We start from the raw sequence: 19,125 nt of genomic DNA on the forward strand, positions 1-19,125 counted from the left end.
CCCACAATAATAAATTTAATAAAATATATGTATAAATAAAAATACAACAAAAATACAATAACTAGAGAAAAAAATGAGCTTCAAATATAAAAATGTAAATATCAGATGTTAAAAATAACAAATTGATAACCTTCATAGGGCAGTAATTGTGTGAATTGATGTGGAAATAGAGAAAATGCTGTATAGGATACTTAAACTATTGCAATTTATTTAAAATAAAAAAAGAAAGACTTTAAATACTCTGCATGTTCATAAGATATTGCACCCATGACATTCTGTAGTCAGCTTAAGTAAATCACTTTAAATGCGAAGGCTGTGTATCACTTGAAAACACGGCTAGAGTTCTGAATACAGCTTGAATTATTTTTTTTCTGGGTCAGACTTGAGGGCTGTTTGAGGATGTTTGTGTGATGTAACTCCTCATTTCTCCTGTTGTCAAACCCCATCAGTCATGATCTTTGTTTTTGGCAGTTTAGCTGCATTCTTCTTTAGTCTCAGATAGCTTAAACTACACAGATTGTGTTTAGCCTGGCGCCTCGCTTCACTCATATGAAATCAGGAGGTAAATCTAGCTTTTTCAAAAAGGAAAGTGGGCTGTCCAGTTTCATTTTGTCATTTTTTATTAGTTATTAAAGGAATGAGAAATCAGAGAGGGAAGTTCAGTAGAGCAAATGAGACAAATGTCTGTGGGGATTCATTCCTGCCATCGTGTGTGCACAATTTGCTCCAGAGTCAGGAAAAGTAACTTTTTGACCTAGCCATGAAGTCTGAATTATCTCCTAAGCAAAAAGATCCTGTGATTGACTATACCATTTTCATCATTTCTACCTTGATGACATGCTGAATCTTGTTTCCAGTGAATCAGAATCAGATTTGCCAAACTGGGTTTTTACATACACAAGGAATTTGCATTGTCATATTGGTGCATAACTATAAACACAGTAAAACATTTAAATAAAGATGAAAGCAATAAAATAAGAAGAATAACACAATGTATTATATGGCTGTTAAATGAAAAAAAAACCCCTGAAAAATGAGTGGCCTGAAACGTTCCTTACGGAAACCATGCATCAGAGTTTACAATACATTTCTGAGGGTTTGAATAATTGTTCTGGATAGAATTGTTGTTAATAATGATGGACTACTTCAAAAACAAAAAATGAGTGGTAAATAGGCCTACATCATCTTCCATATTCTGAATAATTGCCTGTACTTTCTTCTGGTTTAAGAAAGGTATTGAGTGTAACTCCAATTAATTACCCTTACAGTGATAACAATTGCCAACCCAAAATGCCCTCTAATCCTTGCCAAAGGTGTAGTTGCTTTTCCACTTGTTGCTCACATTTTGAGATCTGTGTTTCCCTATCAGTTCAGGGGAGACAGGCTGTCTGGCGAGAGCAGGTGATCATTATCTCCCATCCTCAGCGGACAGACAGGCCTGCTGTTCATGCCTCACTGTATGTGGGTGGTATGCCGGGCTTTGATACCTGCAAGCTTCAGTACTTACCTGTAGCATACCAAGTGCTGGAAATACCCAACAAGAGTACAAATCAATGCGCGCGCGCGCGTGTGTGTGTGTGTGCGGGCGTCAGTGCACCCAGCTTAAAGAATAGTTTAACTTATTAACACACACTTAACCAAAAATATAAGGCAAGGTTTGGTCATTTCAGAAAAACTAAAAAGCCCTTTACAATGATAAAAAAGTCCGCTATGTGTCCATATGTTGCAAATGTGGAACATTAAATAAAATGGAGGGGTCTTTGATCATCTCCCTCCAAAGTGAATATTTTGATACCTGCTAAAACACAGTTTGCGTGACCCCTGTTTCAACCTAAACAGACTGTACAGTAGTCCCATACAGAGGCATAAACAGTGTGAGAAACCGGCGAGATGAAAGAAGGAGATAACCGCTGCGCTCTGCGCCTGTGGGAGGAGTGTTTGCACCTGCGGACACAGCCACATCGCTGCCTTGCTTAGCGGCAGACTACAGCTTTTTGCCCACTAACAGGACTCACAAAGCGGATACCTTAGCCATGGATGCAGAGGAGAAATCCCCCGCAGACCCGGGGATGCAGCCCCTGGACACCAGCTCCAACTTGCCCCCTCCTGAGCCCAAAGGTGCGGAGGAGACCGGCCAGCCGCAGAAGCCGCCTTATTCATATGTGGCTCTCATCGCCATGGCCATCAAGGACAGACAAGACAAGAGACAAACCCTGGGCGGAATATACGACTACATCATCTCCAAGTTCCCCTACTATGAGAAAAATAAAAAAGGCTGGCAAAATAGCATTCGGCATAATTTGTCTCTCAATGAGTGTTTCGTCAAGGTGCCCAGGGAGACCGGAGGGGACAGGAAAGGCAACTACTGGATGCTGGACCCCGCATTTGAGGACATGTTTGACAAAGGGAATTACCGGCGGCGGAGGAGGGTGAGGAGACCCTACAGACCCCCTAGCGTGCCTTACCTGTCCGGGAACCCCGCGGACTATCCCGAGCCACTCTACATCCAGCCTTACATGAGCAGCTCCTGGAGTCTGTGCCAGCCCAGCTCGTCCCAGCCGAACGGATACCCAACACCCCAGGTCATCCCTGGTCACACCCGCAGCGTGTCCCCCAGCGGCCCGGTGAGCTCGTACTGCCCGCCCCCCCACTTCCACCACTCTCCGTACGGCGCTTACCACCGCCACCCGCCGGTGCTGGTGCCCCACAACGGGTGTCCCTACGGCGGAGTGACCCAGCCGGTGAGCCCCGACGGAGGCACCGTGTCCGTGGCGTGTAACTACCAGCAGTTCACCTCCTATGCGAGGCAAGCGGAGGCGCCTCTTGCTCACTCTTATGACCTGTAGGGGTTTAAGCTGTACTAACCATTGACAGCCAGTTCAGAGACTCGAAGTTCATCTGTTTCACCATTTCAGTTCAGCTGTCATAAGTTTGTCAGGTAAAGCTAGCCTAGCTTAATTGTTTTGTAGGCGAGTTTGGTAAGGTGTAAAGTTGTTGACAAGTGATTAACTGTTAAATAAGCTGTTTGTTAACTTTTTTTTTATTGATGTGCTAGTTTCAAATGCCAAGGAATTTATTGTCAGTAGCCTCATTGAGTTGCTTCAGAAATGGCACCGACGTGAACTGCAGGTTGACAGCTGATTTAAATCGAAAGCTTAGTTTAGTCCATGTCTCTTTTAATAGAGAATTATTTTGCAACCAGATAAACTTTTGTTTTATTTTTTATTTTTTAAAAACATTTTTTCTTTACATTTCTTATTTCTATCCTTTTTCATTATGCCAATACATTTGTAACTAGGTTATTTATTTATTTTCTCTGGTTTTATCCCCTCCCCGAGCTGCTATGCAACAGTTGGTGACAGTGAAGCACTGGTCAGTTTTCTTATTCGATTATGAATGTTTAGGCTACTTGATGTTAAATACATAATGTTTGTTAAAATAAAATGTTATTTTTGCATCAAATACTCTCATTGATTTACTTATTCGTCTGACAATGTTGTAATAATAATGATAATAAATGTATGTAGCCTAATTCATTGTAATAGCCTACTAGTGATAAACAATGTTACCTCTAGGCTATATGAGCATAATCTTCCATGTCAGAATTTGAGACCTATAGTTTATCTCAAGGTAGCCTATCAGCCTTGTTGAAATGAAGAACCATCCTCAAAACGTGGGCAGATTAATTTGGTAATTTCAGTGTTTTATCTTTGCCATGCATTTGATTTTTGACATAAAACTCGCACCTTATTAACAGATGTCAGTTAGCCTACTTGTCTTTAAAGTGACACACGTCATATAGCCTAGGCCTATACAGACTATAGTTAGGACCTGTCTCCATTACAGTTTATCATTAGGCCTACTGTAATCTGGCCTACTATATTGCTGTTTAACGTTTAATTTGATCTTTAAATTGCGTGATTTATTTTTATGCATATTGTTTGGACATTTTGGAAGGGAGATTAAGAACAAAGAGGTGCCAGGTGATAGGATGCAGCTAAATCTTTTGTTTCAGAGGCTAATTATTTTTGACAGCATACACATTGAAAGGCCGATTAATCTAATGTCTATAAAGAAAGGCACTGTACTGTAATAGCCTATCAGGGCTTCAAACCATGCGAGGACAGAAATTGTCCCCTCTCCCATTCCAACACTATCAAACTCCCCGTCTACAACACTACGCGTTGTTTAGAGACAAACCAAGGAGTGATTGATTTCGATACTGATAAGCACTAAGACAAAAAACACTCGACTTATGGCTAAACATGTAAAGTTTAAGTAATAGTTTAATCATGACATGGGTGTTTTTAGTGAATAGTCCAGTCGACAAGAAAGTATGAATTAAAGATGTTGGAACGCGTCCCGGTTCTACGTAATTTCCGTTTCCTTTACATGGGCGTGAACAAAAGGGGGGTCGCTTGCCGCGTGTTTTGCTGTTCGGTTGGAACCACTACGTTTCTCATGTTTTGTTCGATACATTGCTGATCATTTCAGTGGAAATGGAGGCGTTTAATCAGCTTCTTTCGGAATATCCTGAACTAATGTACAGTGGAGTTGGAGCTACGGCGTTTGTCGCCGGTGGAGCGCTGATATACAAAATTGCCACCAGGTAACTTCAAGGTTTTGCACCGCGGCGTTGTGCTTTTAGCCACATTTACGGTGAATTAGTACAAGTTTTCAAACAGCGTTTAACATTTGCATTGGTGGTTCAGAATGGTGACATTCAGGAAATAATTTTGCCAACAAAAATGTCTAAATATGTTTTATATGTCCTAAGAGGGACCAATTTTTCCACGATAGCCGAGTGCTAAGTTTGCTAGCTATGATGCTAACTAACTTTAATGCTTTAACGTTACTTGGATAGTTTTGAGGTAATAAAGTGAAGGTAAATCGTGATATTTACTGTTTGAATGCACATATCTATTTGTTCTTGATCTTGCTGGGAACTATTGCATGCATGCGTTAATAAATATGTGATTGTTTTGAGTCTATGCTTGACCAACCTGCAGGGCTTCCCAAACTTTTTCATGTCAAAGAATCTGAACCATCTCCAAACAGACTGACGTGATCTTAGACTATGTACTCCCCTTCCTCAGTATATAAGAAAAATAGTGCCTCGTTAATATAATTGTAATAACGTTACTTCAGTGACCAACGGTGGGAAACATTGGCAAATCAAAGATGTAACGTTATCCGGTTTGAATAACCGTGTAATGTCATAAGAACTCCACTTCTTACAGAAAGAAGCCGACTTTTGCAAATGTGAACTGCTGGTTCTGTAATCAGAACACAGTGGTCCCCTATGGGAACAGGAACTGCTGGGACTGTCCCAACTGTGACCAGTATAATGGCTTCCAGAAGGTAAGTTTTAAATTACACGACACATGTGAATTGTTTTCTTGGCATGTCAGTAAACTGTATTTTTCATATTCTTCATTTTTGTTTACCTGTCTTGTTTTCAGAATGGGGATTACAACAAACCCATCCCGGCTCAGTACATGGAGCATCTTAACCATGGAGTATCTGGTAGTCTTCCCTCGTCTGAGACACCCAAGACACTGCAATGGGTCAACTGTCAGATGCTGCTATGCAGAAAGTGCAATAACAACCAAACTGTAAAGATCAAGCAGTTGGCATCATTTATTCCAAGGGATGACGTATGTACTGTGCTATTTTCCATTCACTGCAACACTATATTTATTGCTACCTTGACTGACAACTGTAAACACTTACTTTATCATTTTTGTATAATTTTTAGGAAAACTACGATGAGGAAATTGAAGCTTACAAGCACCACCTGGAGCAGACCTATAAGTTATGCAGGCCATGTCAGACAGCAGTGGAGTACTACATCAAATATCAAAACCGTCAACTTCGAACAGTGCTCCTAAACCATCAGCTGCGACGCAGCCGAGAATCGGACAAGGGCTTCGTAAAGGTCAGTGTGATCCAAAGTCCAAAACTAACAACTGTCTGAATAAATGAATTTTTAATTTACATTAAACACTGTAAGGCTTGATGTGTAACCATATGCTGTTGCATGCAGTGCGATGCAGGAACAGTTTGTCGCACAATCACACTTCTGTAGGAAAATGGTTGACTATAACAATGAATGACATGTATATAAATTGCACTGAAATTCTGTCAGATAACATTCTCCATCACTGTTGCTCACTGAGATGATGATGATTATAAAGAAAAGAGCCTTCCCACTGTAGCATTTCATCAGAAACGACATCCTCACATTGTTTACAAATGTTTTTATCTTACTGAACATTACTTTATGCCACCACAAGATAGTACAGTACCCACAGGTCTTGCCACCTTCGTCTTCTCATATTAAATATTCCTCCTTTTGATCTCATCTGTTTATGTTGCATGTGCTTGTTCTGTAATTACAAACTGAACCTCCTTTTTATGTGCACATGCCCAAAGCCAGAGGTTAACACAGCCAGCTGTCAACCAGCTTTGTAACACCAGTTATACAGCTCCACTGATGTCAGGCTTTATTAAAGGTCTGTAACTTTCAGAAAGGATATTCAGATGGAACTTGTTCATCTGGAGGAGGTTTTGTGATTTTTAAATATAACATGTTTTTATTAAAGAATTTAATATGGAGTGCGTATGGTTGTGAAATATTGTTGTAGGCCAAATGTGTGTCAAAATACCAATTTAAATTGAATATTGTCGTGGTGCAGAGATGTCCTGGCCTACACCTCATAAGACTTTGTTTGGTACAGATCCTTGCAAAAATCACACTATAGCCATTTAAATATGTATTTCAGTGAAAATGAGAATAATTATGTAAAATTAATCTTTTCCTCCAGTATTGTTCAAAATTATTCAGCCCCAGTCAATTGCATATTGTCTGTTTTAGGATAATATGTCAACATTAGTCTTTGCACAGCTTATTAAAATGTGTTAATGTTATGAAAATGTAACAAAATATTCACAAAGAATACATTTTCTTTCTCCTTCAGAGCTCCTACTCTGCGTCTTCTCCCGTGGGGGTCATACTGTTACGGGCCCTCACCTTCCTCATATGTGCTTTCCTAGTTGCTACATCTTTAAGTGAGTTGAGGGACCAGCCTACTCCGCCTAGTGGCCCACAGACATTAAGTGGTGGGGTAATTCCTCCAAAGCCTAACGTCTCCAATGAATCCCACCTGAACAACGAAAGCAGTGGAGGCGTGCCTGCATGGCAGGATCTGCTGGAGCTGCTCCCAGGCCAGGCCATTGAAAATGTCAAGCTGGTGTGGCAGCATGGAAGGAACAACCGGCTGGCTGTAGTCTCTGTTGGCCTGTTGACATGTCTCACCGCTATCTTCTTAGCAGGACCTGTGAGGTAAGCACTCATCACCCCTTTATTTTCCCTTGGAAAGGTCGTCACAGAGAAGCTTAATTTAGTCGGAAGCAAACTCTTCAAGATTATGTGTCTTTTTTTCAGGTTGAGGAGAATTGATGCTGTGGCCTCTGTCCTGTGGTTCTTCATCCTATGCCTCTACCTGGCTGAGAGCTACTTGACTGGAGCCTTGGGCTGGATGGACACAGCCAAGCTCAGTGCCATCTCCCTCTGTTGCCTAGTCAGCTTTGCCGCTGCTATGGCTACTCGCAAACCACTGGGTCCAAGAAGAGCCAGATATCGAAGGTCAGAATCTGAGCAGTAATGTTAAAATTGTGTTTGACACATGGGATTTTATAAAGAGTCCTCTTTCCATGAGAGGTGTGTGTTCATTAGAACCAGATCAAAGCACATTAATCGGAGTGGTGTCATTACCAGAACAAGGAACATGCTTTTTTTTAAAATTCAATGTCCATTTTTAACTTTAAGACCCAAATTTTCTGGCGTGTACATACGACTGATATGACACGTGAATAGCAAACTTAAAGGCGTGGGGGGGGGGGGCATAGGGACAAAAGACGTCCTTAATCGCATCAAAACCTCACCTTCAAGCGCACATGGCCAATAGTTGCCTGATGTGTGTAAAATTATGGAGGTTAAAGTAATTTTGCAGCTAGAGGTATTGTTTCAAATTCATGCTGTTTATTAACCTTTGAATTATTACATTGCTAATGCCATATTAACCAGAACAAATGTGTAATGGACTGACCTTGAGGGTGAATAGAAATATGCAGTTAAAGTCATTTTTAAACCAATATAGTGGGACTTTAACATTCAACTACCTAACTAATACTATTAGCATTTTGGATGTACTCATTTATTTATTAACACTATGGTGTAGCTGTAGGTTGAAAGTACAGCTCATTGCCTGAAATACTCATTTGTGAAGACACCGCAAGCCACACTCAAGATTTCTTCACATCGTCTTCAATTTCTGAACAAAGGGTGATCTTGGACATTTCCAAAAAGTGTTCATCGTGAGTACTTTGACACCACTATGTATTTATAACCGATTTCCATAAGGAATCTCTAAGGAACACTATCTGTGCTGAACTGATCAGTTCGCAGGGCAGCGCTGGAAGGTTTTTCCATGTGTGATATGTAGTTATCTTTTTGAGTAAAGTGGCTCCATTGCATTTTTATTCTGACAGCCACTGTGTACAAATTCTTTGTGTAGAAACAGTTGTAACAGAAGCCGTTTTGCCAAAATGCTAAAACATGGTAAATCTAAACGCTCAGCTGTCAGGGAAAAGTAGTCACTAGTTCATCAGCTTTTTTCCCCAAAATTCTGTCATTCAGAGGTCTTGCTGTTAGCTGCTCTTCTCCCATCCTCATTGCTGTGATCTTGTTTCTCTGATTTCCATTTGGATTTTGCTTCAGGTTTTCCCTCTGCCTTGAATTGATGCGTGAATTTGCATTGTATACGGCACTTTTATTATGCTTTAGTTAGTCTGTTGTGCCGAAAGCTAATGCTTAAAACTAGTGGCTACCTGACAGATACTTAATTAGTTTGAGGTAATCATTTCTAAGTAGTATTTTCTGGCAGCCAGGTCGTATCTGTGTTTGAACTCTGCAACTGAATATAGTCATTGGTCGGACATTTTTCAAGTGTAATGTAAAGCTCTAAGCAAGTGCTCTGCTGAGTGTAAGAATCAAAGTGAAAAGAGTCAGTGTTGTTTGATGATTTGAAAGAAGCTTTTACCTCACATGTTGCACTTGTGCAAGATACGCCAGTGCACTACTCAGCACTATTACTGGACTTGCACGGCCTTCGGTTACGTCCAAGTAGGATGTACTTTCATCCTAACATTTTAATAGTTTCAAGTAAGCCTCAAGTGAAATGTTGGACTGTCATCTTTTTCATATTCTATTGGAATACAAATTTGCTATGTTTAAAATGTGAAAATGCATTTTGCAGCTAAAAAAAAGACTTTGCACTCATGTATCGCTTCCTTTGATCACTACCAGTAATACTGAACTTTCCTTTTCAACATTTTAACATGTTGATGTATTAAAAACACTGATGGACGTACTTTCTGCATGTGCTAACATTTCACCTCTTATTTATTTCTGTTAACCTGTTTGTTTTTTTACTCTGTAGGTATTATGTGAAGGGGGTGTTTATTTGACTGTAACGTGAAAAGGTATTGGAAACTAATCGCTGTAGACAGTGAATGTAGATCACATTTGATGGGTAGAGTACTGTATCTGTGGGATTTGAAAATGTAAAAATACTCCTGTAGACTAAGTTATGTTATCAAACCAGCACCTTTGGTGCAAGAGTCATAAAGCTTTAAATTGTGAATTTTGGTAACAAATGTGTTGCCAAAGGTAAGACATTCAAGATGCCATTTGTAGGTTATGAGGAAAGTATTACTGCTCATACAGAGTAATTTCCATGTTTTGAAGCTGTGATTTTACTTTTCTGCCTCTGGAAAAAAAATCACATGCAAATATTGCAATGCTTGCAATAGTCCTATAGCAGGATGAATCTGTATTATTCATCCATATTTTTACCTTTTCGTCTGTATATCTAAGGTACATATTAAAATTGTATTTTCTTTTTGTTTTACATGCTGTGCTAAAAAGTCTGTTCCCTATAAACCACCAGTGTGCATGTTTGTGTTAAAATATATAGCCTGAGTATATGGCTATTTGTGTGGTTTTAAGAGAATTCTTGTATCTACCTGCTGTATGACTGTTAACACTTTGTGTCAAGCATTTATCTCTAGAAACACTACATTCAAACTTGTATGTTAATCCATACATTTCATCTGCCATATGCAACTACAGCATTATACCATTGCCTCAAACATATGTTGTGGTGTTTTTTAACAGTGATAGTTGTAGAAATACTTTATATTTTTATTTTACTAATAGTTCTGTCAATCTTGGTGATTTTACCGCACTGTTACTAGGCACATCCAGTATATAGCTAACAAACATGGTTGTGTCATACCTAAATGTTTTAGCAATGGATGTTGTAGAAAGACTGACTCAGTACTTAAAAACAATGAGAGCTTACTGTGCCAAACATTGGTACTTCTCACAATTCACAATTTAAGCAATAATTTGCTATGCCAAACTATATTATAAATAAGCTAATGAAATGTATCTCAATTTGATCAGATACTATGTGTTTATATACTCTGTAGCAGCCTCAGAAATGGATCTCCATCCATGCTAAAAGGTTTCCTGCAACACACCCAATGAAACAGTGTATTTGTGCCTAAATGCTGTAATTGGGTGTATTGCTTTTAATGACAGGCTCCAGTTTGAAGACTTTGTATGAATGCTTGCTGTACATGGATTATAATAAAGAACTGGTCAAACGATATGCCATCTCTGTTTGTTTTCAACACAAACACACCATCTTATCCACTGCGCTATGTTTCTCTCCAGTTTTTGTAACAGTACCCTGATTACACAGCATTGGGATTTAAAGTTTTAAAAAAAGTTAGCTTAAATTTAGTGAGGTCTCCTGTGATTATTTCTCTAGAAGGACCAAGCTTCAATGCCCCTGAGTAAACACTATTCTGACACGTAATGTGCCATTGACAGTGTGTTGTGGAAATATGAATGAGTTGAGCTAAACTGCTGGGGCAACTTCTCCTGTGGCTGTAGTTCTGTTGGTGCCATCAGCTGCTGTGTGTTGTCCAACAGCTGCAGTGACAGCCTTCTCCATGCTGCACTTGTTAGTAAAGTGCTCACATTAAATGGATATCGGAACAGTATGGTACAAATTTTGTGCACTGATTTGACTTTGGCACGTCTTGTACCTGTTATGCAATTCAAAGTTTATATATTTTCTTGTCAGTGTTGTATATTGACATCAATGTGAAACATAAATCACACTTTACACTTGAAATCGCAAATTGAATATTCTGTCCTTACCGCACAATTTCTAATGTTCTTTGTGCTGCCCGTTTCTGTAACAAAACAGTTTGTGTTTGTGCCAAATGATGTGCTTTTTCTGCTGTGTAAAAACCGTTTGACAGTTTTGTTATCATTTTGATTTCAAATAGTAGCCTGTTACATTGCTCTTGTTTTGCAGATACCTTGCAGGCAACTCTGCAGTCCCCCCCTTCAGCAGCCATCCTCCTTTGTTCTCTCCTGACCTGGCAGACTCTTTTGTCCCCATGCCGCCCCCCAACCTCTCCCTGCTCATCAAACGCCAACATGGTCCTCGCGAGCGCAAGGCTTCCCCTTCCTCTCTGCCTGGGCGCCTCAGCAGAGCCCTTTGCCTTGGCACCATCCCCTCCCTAACCAGGACAGGTAACTAAAATTATTTATTCCGGTTTGAGTTTGATAATCCTCTTGATACTGTTAGATCTTTGTAGGCCTTTTGGCATGATCTAAAAATGACTTGTTTGATGAAATTAAGTTCCATTTAATTGGTTTGTCAATTTCCTTTTTAGATGGTGAATTTTTTTTGAGTTATTAAAAACTAAAGGGAAATGACAGTAGCACAATTTTCTTTTCAAGTAGCTTCCTTCAGCAAAAATATTCAGCCAACTTCTGCCTGCAGTTCTTCCCTTAGCTGCTCAGACATGTTTGATCTTGAGTTGCTTCTTGCAATGTTGTTCCTTCCATGCAAACAAGATTTATAATTGATAAGATTCATTAGCTTTACTTTCTGTTTCTGCTGCTTGTCACACAATTGGGTCTCTCTAAAGACTCACTGTTATATTGGGAAAAATATGTCGTGTGTATGGTTTATGATGTGCACACACAACCACAACAGTTCAAAAAAGACAAAACACTTCTGTATTGCAATTTACTTATTTCATTACTACACTTGGATAAATTTGCATTAAGCTAATTTTGGCTGATATTTCTCTGTTTGAGTATATTTTATGGTGACATTTGGGCAAGAATATGCATTTAATGTTTATTATAGAAGTAATATGATGCTACAATGAATCAGTTGGTTGATGGACAGAAACTATTTTGATCAATTAATCATTTGCACACAAATTATGTAATAATAGTTTCAGCTTCTCATTTGTTTTTGCTGCTTTCCTTATTTTAAGTGATTGTAAACTAAGTATTCGTGGATTTTGGTCTGTTGGTTGGACAAAACAAGTTACAGGCATTAAGAAATTGGCTTCACTATTCTGTCCCTTAATAGACCAAGCGGTTAATCAAGAAAATAATTGGCAGAATCATTGATAATTCGTAGTTGCTGCCCTACCTGCATGTGTTATGGTTTTGCCACTAGGGGGCAGAATAACATCAAAATCGCCTGACCACCACCACATATCACTAATTTAGGATTGTTGAACATTTTGGTTTAAACCTTGCCTACTTTTAATTTTATCACACCCAATAACATTAGCTTTTATTTGGACTGGCCAACAGACTGATGCGGGTTTAAGGAAAGCCCATGGTCATGGTTCTTGTGAATGGTGTGATTTGCATTTCTCTTCATTTTCAGATTCTGGTTACCTGTTTAGCGGAAGCAGACGAGCCTCACAATATAAAGACTCCCCGCCCTCTGGTATTAAAACTCTTTGTGATTTTTGTGATGTCCGCTCAACTCTGTATTTTAAACAATTCCTAACCCTTTCAGAGCACTTGCTTGACATTTTCCTCTGCTTTTGTGGCACAGACTACTTCTCACTGAAGTCTGCGAGCCGCCCATCATCTCCGGGCCCCTCTCCGACTCCTTCGGTAGCTGGATCAGTTACATCCAGTTCATGTTCTGCCAGACAGCGGCGTCCCCTCATCAGTCCTGCTCGCCTCAACATCAGCGGCCGGAAACTCCGGCTTTTCTCTGCAGAGCCAGAGCCCACACTCATGTCCCCACCTTTGTCCCCATCACATTTTCATGTAGAGCCAGCCTCTTCAACTTACAGTGGCTGCTTTTCACCTGACACATCACCCTTCCAGAGCCAAAACGGTAAGTACAGCTCGGGGGGTGGGTTGTAGCAACAACCTCAGTGCCATTTGTGATACTACCACCAAAGTAAAACATTTTCAAATCTGACAGTGTCTTTAGGTAGAAAAGATTACACATTCATTAATAGCTTCCTTTTTTTGATGGTTTTATCACTGGCTTCATAATTTACTTTGCTCAATTGTTTTGCAGATTTGAGTTCTTTGTTAAGGGACGGCAGCGTGATTGAAGAGGAAGAGAAGCGAGGCAGCTCCTCAGAGTCCTCCGCATGCCTGGTTGGCACTACTACACAGGGGCTGGAGAGCACAACTCCTCCAAAAGGTAAACATGGCAGTGTCCACAATCTGACAGAAATCACCTTTAGTTTTGGTTTTATGCCTGTTGTCTAACTGGGTGTCATAACAGCATCCTGCCACTACTTGTAAATTGTAAAACAATACTCACATGGTGAAATGTTCATTGAAAGCACAATTGATCACTGCTTCTTTCCATACTGGAAGCAAAGAGATTCGCTCTTAGAGCAATTTCAATCTAAGTGACGGGAGACAAAATGCTATTAAAGGGGCACGGTAGGAATTTCTTTTCATTCCCTCGCAATACATCTTGCGTTCTCTCTAATCCATAGGACAGTTGGACCTGAGAGAGATAATGTCGCTGTAATCAGTATGTGGTAATGGTACAGTGTGAGTCAGAAGGCTTGAGTGTCGACAAGAGACCAGGGCGAATAACCGTAATGAAATTGACGCACATGACTCTTAAGCGTTTGAGGGCATATTAAACATTTATATCACATAACAACAAGGTGGGACCCAATATACCTCTAGAGGTATGTTCCAAGTCCCAATAAAAAACCAACCACCATTTCAGTAAGAAATATTACTAAACTAAAAAAATTAAATGTGCGCACATAACAAAAACAAACGGGTATGTTTCAGTGTTGAGTCTAGCTGGTGCACTGAAATGAGGAAAGGTATGAATGTAGTCCGTCCCTGGAGCTATATGTACATATACAGTTTAATCCTACTGCACTTGAAGTCAGCGAAGTAGTTCAAAGCCTTCTAACTGCGGGCAGCAGGCTCTGTATCCAGTACTGGGAAAAGGTCTCTGGCTGAAACTCTGTGATCTCTTCTAAAGGGATTCCATCTCAAAAAGCTGACCTATGAATAAGGTCAAAATATAGTTAGATTCATGCTAATACTACGAAAATAGTGAATGCCGTGCACTGGTGTGTTCACTGTTACTTTTCCTGGTCCATGCTTGTAAAATATCCAGTGTCCTTCGAACGTAATACCAGATAACATCTCTCTCACTTGTTTCTCTACAAAGTGCTAAAATGGGTCGATCAGTGCATCTCTAGAAAAAGGTGTTTCCCTTAGAACTTCTTTCAGCAGCAGTTCTGTTTTGCACGCCGCATGTCCACGAGCATGCAATGCCGGCCTGTATTCGTATGCGCCAGAATAGATTAATGTTTCAGCAGTTTCCCTAGGTTTGTGGAAGACTTGGGTGCTTGGTGGTCCAAGCAAGTTTGACATAATTTTGGACCTTTTATTATTACCATAACTGTGTACAAAAGTTTGAAAAGCTAGAGCGGATTATAAACACCCAAAAAGCTTAAAGACAAAACTTGCTGAATAAATACAACCATTAGATCTGGGAAAAGTAATGTAGTTAGTGTTGATGTGCTCCACATTGATTTTATATTCATGGCAAAACACCCCAGTCATTTTGGGCCGCACCACCGAACCTTTATAATGGTAGGGGAAAACCCGTTAAAATGACCTCGCTCTGTAAATAAGAGGGAGATCTGTATAACTACCAAGCATTTCATTTGTATATTAAAAGACAAAGAAACACCTACCTCATTAGCTTAAAAGGACTACTTTGCATCCATGATTTGCTTTGCTAACCTCAGCTCCTCCATGGTCATTATTGTACTTTCTTTTCCCAACCAACCTGTTTCAACTAGACTCATCTGAATATTTAAATACAGTTTAACCATAAAGATGTTGTTGTTGATACAGCTCAGTTTCCAGACTGTAGTCTGTAGTCACTTTTCTCCTGCACTACCTGAGCACTACCTTGTAGACTCCGTCTCATGCTACCACTAGAGTGAAAGCACCGCCAGCATTCAAAAGTGACCAAAACATCAGCCAGGAAGCATAGGAACTGAGAAGTGGTCTGTCTCCTTTATTGGGGGTGTCTTGCTAATTGCCTATAATTTCCACCTGTTGTCTATTCTATTTGCACAACAGCATGTGAAATTGACTGTCAATCAGTGTTGCTTCCTAAGTGGACAGTTTGATTTCACGGGAGTGTGATTGACTTGGAGTTGCATTGTGTTGTTTAAGTGTTCCCTTTATTTTTTTGAGCAGTGTATTTATTTTAGTTTTTGCTTAATGATGCTATTTGACCAACAATAGTGTATTGATTAATTACAAATGTGTGTGTATATATGAACATTTTAGGCTACCTCTCCTCCACTCTGTAGGGCGAGAGCCTGCAGGACTTAAAAATAAGGCAAAAACATAAAATAAAAAGTATGCAACGTGTTTCAGTCTCGTCAAGGTAACGTGATATCACTTTCCAAGTGATGTCAGTAAAGTCTGTGAGAGTTCAGGGGCGTAGGGTGTAGAACATTGGGACTGGGCCTTTGAAAAAAATATTCCTCTGTAGTCTGCCACTCACCGCTGCTTGAAGCTAGTGGCTTGAGGCTATACTAGCAGCAAGTAGCGCAACAGAACTAAATCTCTGACCAAAGTGTCAGCGGCCGAGTTGCATTGTGGGTCCCATAGGCACCAAGTTTTCACTAGGAAAAAGAATGCACAGAGTAGAGATGATTTTGATCCTTTTTTTTTTTAACTGTCCGTTCTGAGTCTGACATTGTTATAAGATTGCAACGTTAAATATGTAGAGTACTACTTTTAGAGAGGCAGGGGGCATGTGATTGGCAGGATGTGGCAAGTATTCGTAGCTTTACTTATATTAACTTCCCCCTCTAAATAAACAGAGTCACGCTGTCATGGTCTTATCAACATGTACCTAAATTTAAACTAGCTGCCATCTGCATCAGTTTTGAAGAAAAATGTGTTAACAGTCTGTAATTTAACAGTAAAAAACATGTGCAAAAAGTGGAAAGCCTTTATGCCAAGCTAATGATGGTGATTCTGATGAAATTAACTTGCTTTCTCTGTGACGTCCCCAGGTTTTGTGAAGCGTCTCATCTGGCCAGGGCTTTTGTTAGTGAGCCTGACCACCAACCTGTTTTTCACCTCCCTCTATATGTACCAAACCTGGCGATGAACTGTTGATGGGTCTGCTGCTGTTCTCTTGTGACCTGCACAGTGTGAGTCGGCCTCTGGCCCTTCACAACCCTGTCATGTCTGTAGACTTGGAGGTCATTCAGCAATGCCAGAAAACATCTTTTCTAACAGTTACTTATTGTTTGCTGATGCTTGGTGAAAAAACAGATGTCAGCTGGCAGATTTTCAACAGCTTACCTCCCACTTTAATGGAGCTATGAAAAAACTGTATGGTCAAATCAGAAATCACATCTCTTTGAATTTGTGATTCATGATTGCTTGAAAATGTTTTGGCTTTTTTGATCTGGCCTTGTTTTGTCTTTTGGTTTGTCATTGCTCCTCTTACATGAAGACAGGTGCATATGTAATTGATTTAAAAATCTCAAGTGTTGCACTAATGCATGATGGCTTTTTCAAAACCATTGTGTGAAATGTGCAATAAACATGTACTGTTCATTCGATGCTGCTTGGACACAGAGGGCCATGTCTTACCTGCTTATACAGATTGTGAGGAGTGCGTTACTTCTCCCTGCTGAATAACATTACTGGTTATCTACAATATCCAAACATTGGAAAACATTACGCAGCATGTTATGTCTGTGATGTATAGTTACAGTTTTGCATTTAGGAAATTTGTACAGATTTTCTCTTTGGAGTCTCATAATTTCACTGCACTTGTGTTTGCCACCTACTTTTTATGTATATTCAGCTGGGAACGAGTGGTGTGTCAAACTATTCAGTTGTGTTATTTTGATATACAGTTTACAGTCCAACATTTTTAATATTAATGGTCATTTATATCTCATACCATCATTCACTACAGAAATAGTTCTCTTTCACCAAACCGTTTAATTTTGTGTTATCTCTTAAAGATTACTGTTCACAGGCTGGTGAATAGTGAGGGGCAAAACTTCATGCTCAAGTGCAATATTTTTTATTTTATTTCCAATCTATAAAAAAAATCACATTCAAATGTACATATTTGCATACGGAAGGCACATATTCAGATAGAAGTTGTACTCCTAATTGAGATTTGAATTAATATATACAGTAGTTTTCTTACAACTTGAAACATCACGTTAAATTGGAATGATTTTGCACTTGTTTTGGTTGTGTTGTATTTTGAATATGAGGTTTGAAATTATTGTAGTAGAGATAAGAGCACAGATGTTTATTTTGTGTGTGTATTTGTTGAACATATGAGCTACAAAAAGTTGTACATTTGGACATGTGTAAGTAAAAATCACATGTTAGGCTTTCGGGTGTGTATTTTCATTGTTGAATGACCATGAGCTTGATTGTTGGGAGGAATTACTGGCTTAAGTGGTTTCAGATCTCAGATACTTTATTTGAATTTGTAGTCATTTAAAGTGCATTTGTCAGTTTGTTTGAAGTTGATATTTTGAGCCAAAGTACTAATGAATGAAATTAAAGTTTGAAGAAAAAAAGCTTCTGAGAAAACTAAAACTTACTACTGAAAGACATCTAAATGACTGGGAATTGTCTAATGATCTAATGAACTATCATTAGACAATCTTGTAACTAATAGTAGTTTGTAAAAGTTATTGTAATCTTTCAATACACTGTAAATACAGGCTGTTGCATTTGTACCTAATGTGTAACCTGGCATGTATTTCTTCTTTGAAGAAGGCTCATTCATTGAAAGATCATGTACATGTTGAAATGTAAATGTTCCTTCAGCCATGTTTAATTTTTCCTGAATGAGACTAACCATCATTTATCAGTTAGATATAAAAAGAATTTACTCTTGAATTTGTATTTACAGCGTAATTAAAGTATGTTGTACTTTTTCTTCGCGCTTCACATTACCATTATGTCAAACCAAGAGTCTGTCTTAAGTTCTCTTTAACAGTTTCACCAATTGTTATTCCACTGTGTTCAGAAATGCAATTGGTCTGCAAAAGCTGTTTGGACTGTGTGATTGTAAGGAACAACATTAGCTTGTTTTATCTGGACCCATACATTTTTAATAAAGTGTTTTTTGCAATTAGTTTTGTGTAATTAATACTTTGTCTCCAGGTACAAAAATGTTAATTCTAGGTGATAATGAGTTTGCTTTGTTTGATGCTTTGATAAATTCGCCCCCTTCTGGTAGTAAGGGCACATTGTCATCTCCTGCATTTTTCTGTCTTTTTAAAAAAAAATGTTTTATACAGTTTTATGTAGTCCGGTGATGAGTTTGTTGGAACATTTCTTTGTGGTAAACTGAAGGTATTCATCACTGAGCTTACATTGAAGCCTTGAGGGAAGTCGGACATCTACATTGTTGCCATAGCAATGAAAGACTCTACTTGACACAGTGGATGGGGGAGCCACTAGAAGTGCAATACTGTCAAACCGTCGAGGACAACAAAAAAGAGGCTTTTATTGATTAAGATAAATAACACAATTTCCCAGCATCCCACAACCCAGTTATTTTATATCCCTGCAGTGTAATCTGTCAGGTACATTGACCTCAAATAATCAAACAATCCATAATATGCATGATTTCAATCTGATTAAGA

General features: G+C 39.2%; 2 protein-coding genes across 2 annotated transcripts; both read left to right on the plus strand.

Moving 5' to 3' along the window:
• Nucleotides 1-1,881: 1,881 nt before the first annotated feature.
• On the plus strand, nt 1,882-3,361 carry foxl2l (forkhead box L2-like). The gene has a single exon (XM_046056958.1). The coding sequence runs from the start codon at nt 2,034-2,036 to the stop codon at nt 2,844-2,846; it is 813 nt and encodes a 270-aa protein (XP_045912914.1). The 5' UTR covers nt 1,882-2,033; the 3' UTR covers nt 2,847-3,361.
• Nucleotides 3,362-4,423: 1,062 nt separating this feature from the next.
• On the plus strand, nt 4,424-18,611 carry tmem201 (transmembrane protein 201). Its single transcript, XM_046056832.1, has 11 exons — nt 4,424-4,609; nt 5,241-5,361; nt 5,463-5,657; nt 5,759-5,938; nt 6,981-7,345; nt 7,448-7,648; nt 11,457-11,677; nt 12,840-12,902; nt 13,014-13,304; nt 13,494-13,622; nt 16,504-18,611. The coding sequence occupies exons 1-11, from the start codon at nt 4,500-4,502 to the stop codon at nt 16,599-16,601; spliced, it is 1,974 nt and encodes a 657-aa protein (XP_045912788.1). The 5' UTR covers nt 4,424-4,499; the 3' UTR covers nt 16,602-18,611.
• Nucleotides 18,612-19,125: the final 514 nt, after the last annotated feature.

This window comes from Micropterus dolomieu, linkage group LG08, assembly GCF_021292245.1.
Source record: "Micropterus dolomieu isolate WLL.071019.BEF.003 ecotype Adirondacks linkage group LG08, ASM2129224v1, whole genome shotgun sequence".
Lineage (NCBI taxonomy): Eukaryota > Metazoa > Chordata > Actinopteri > Centrarchiformes > Centrarchidae > Micropterus > Micropterus dolomieu.

Excerpts from the sequence above, each read along its gene's own strand:
- foxl2l (XM_046056958.1), top strand. The coding sequence starts at position 2,034 with ATGGATGCAGAGGAGAAATCCCCCGCAGACCCGGGGATGCAGCCCCTG.
- tmem201 (XM_046056832.1), top strand. The coding sequence starts at position 4,500 with ATGGAGGCGTTTAATCAGCTTCTTTCGGAATATCCTGAACTAATGTAC. Across the intron at positions 4,610-5,240 it reads ATATACAAAATTGCCACCAG|AAAGAAGCCGACTTTTGCAA; the intron begins GTAACTTCAAGG and ends CACTTCTTACAG. Across the intron at positions 11,678-12,839 it reads CCCCTCCCTAACCAGGACAG|ATTCTGGTTACCTGTTTAGC; the intron begins GTAACTAAAATT and ends CTTCATTTTCAG.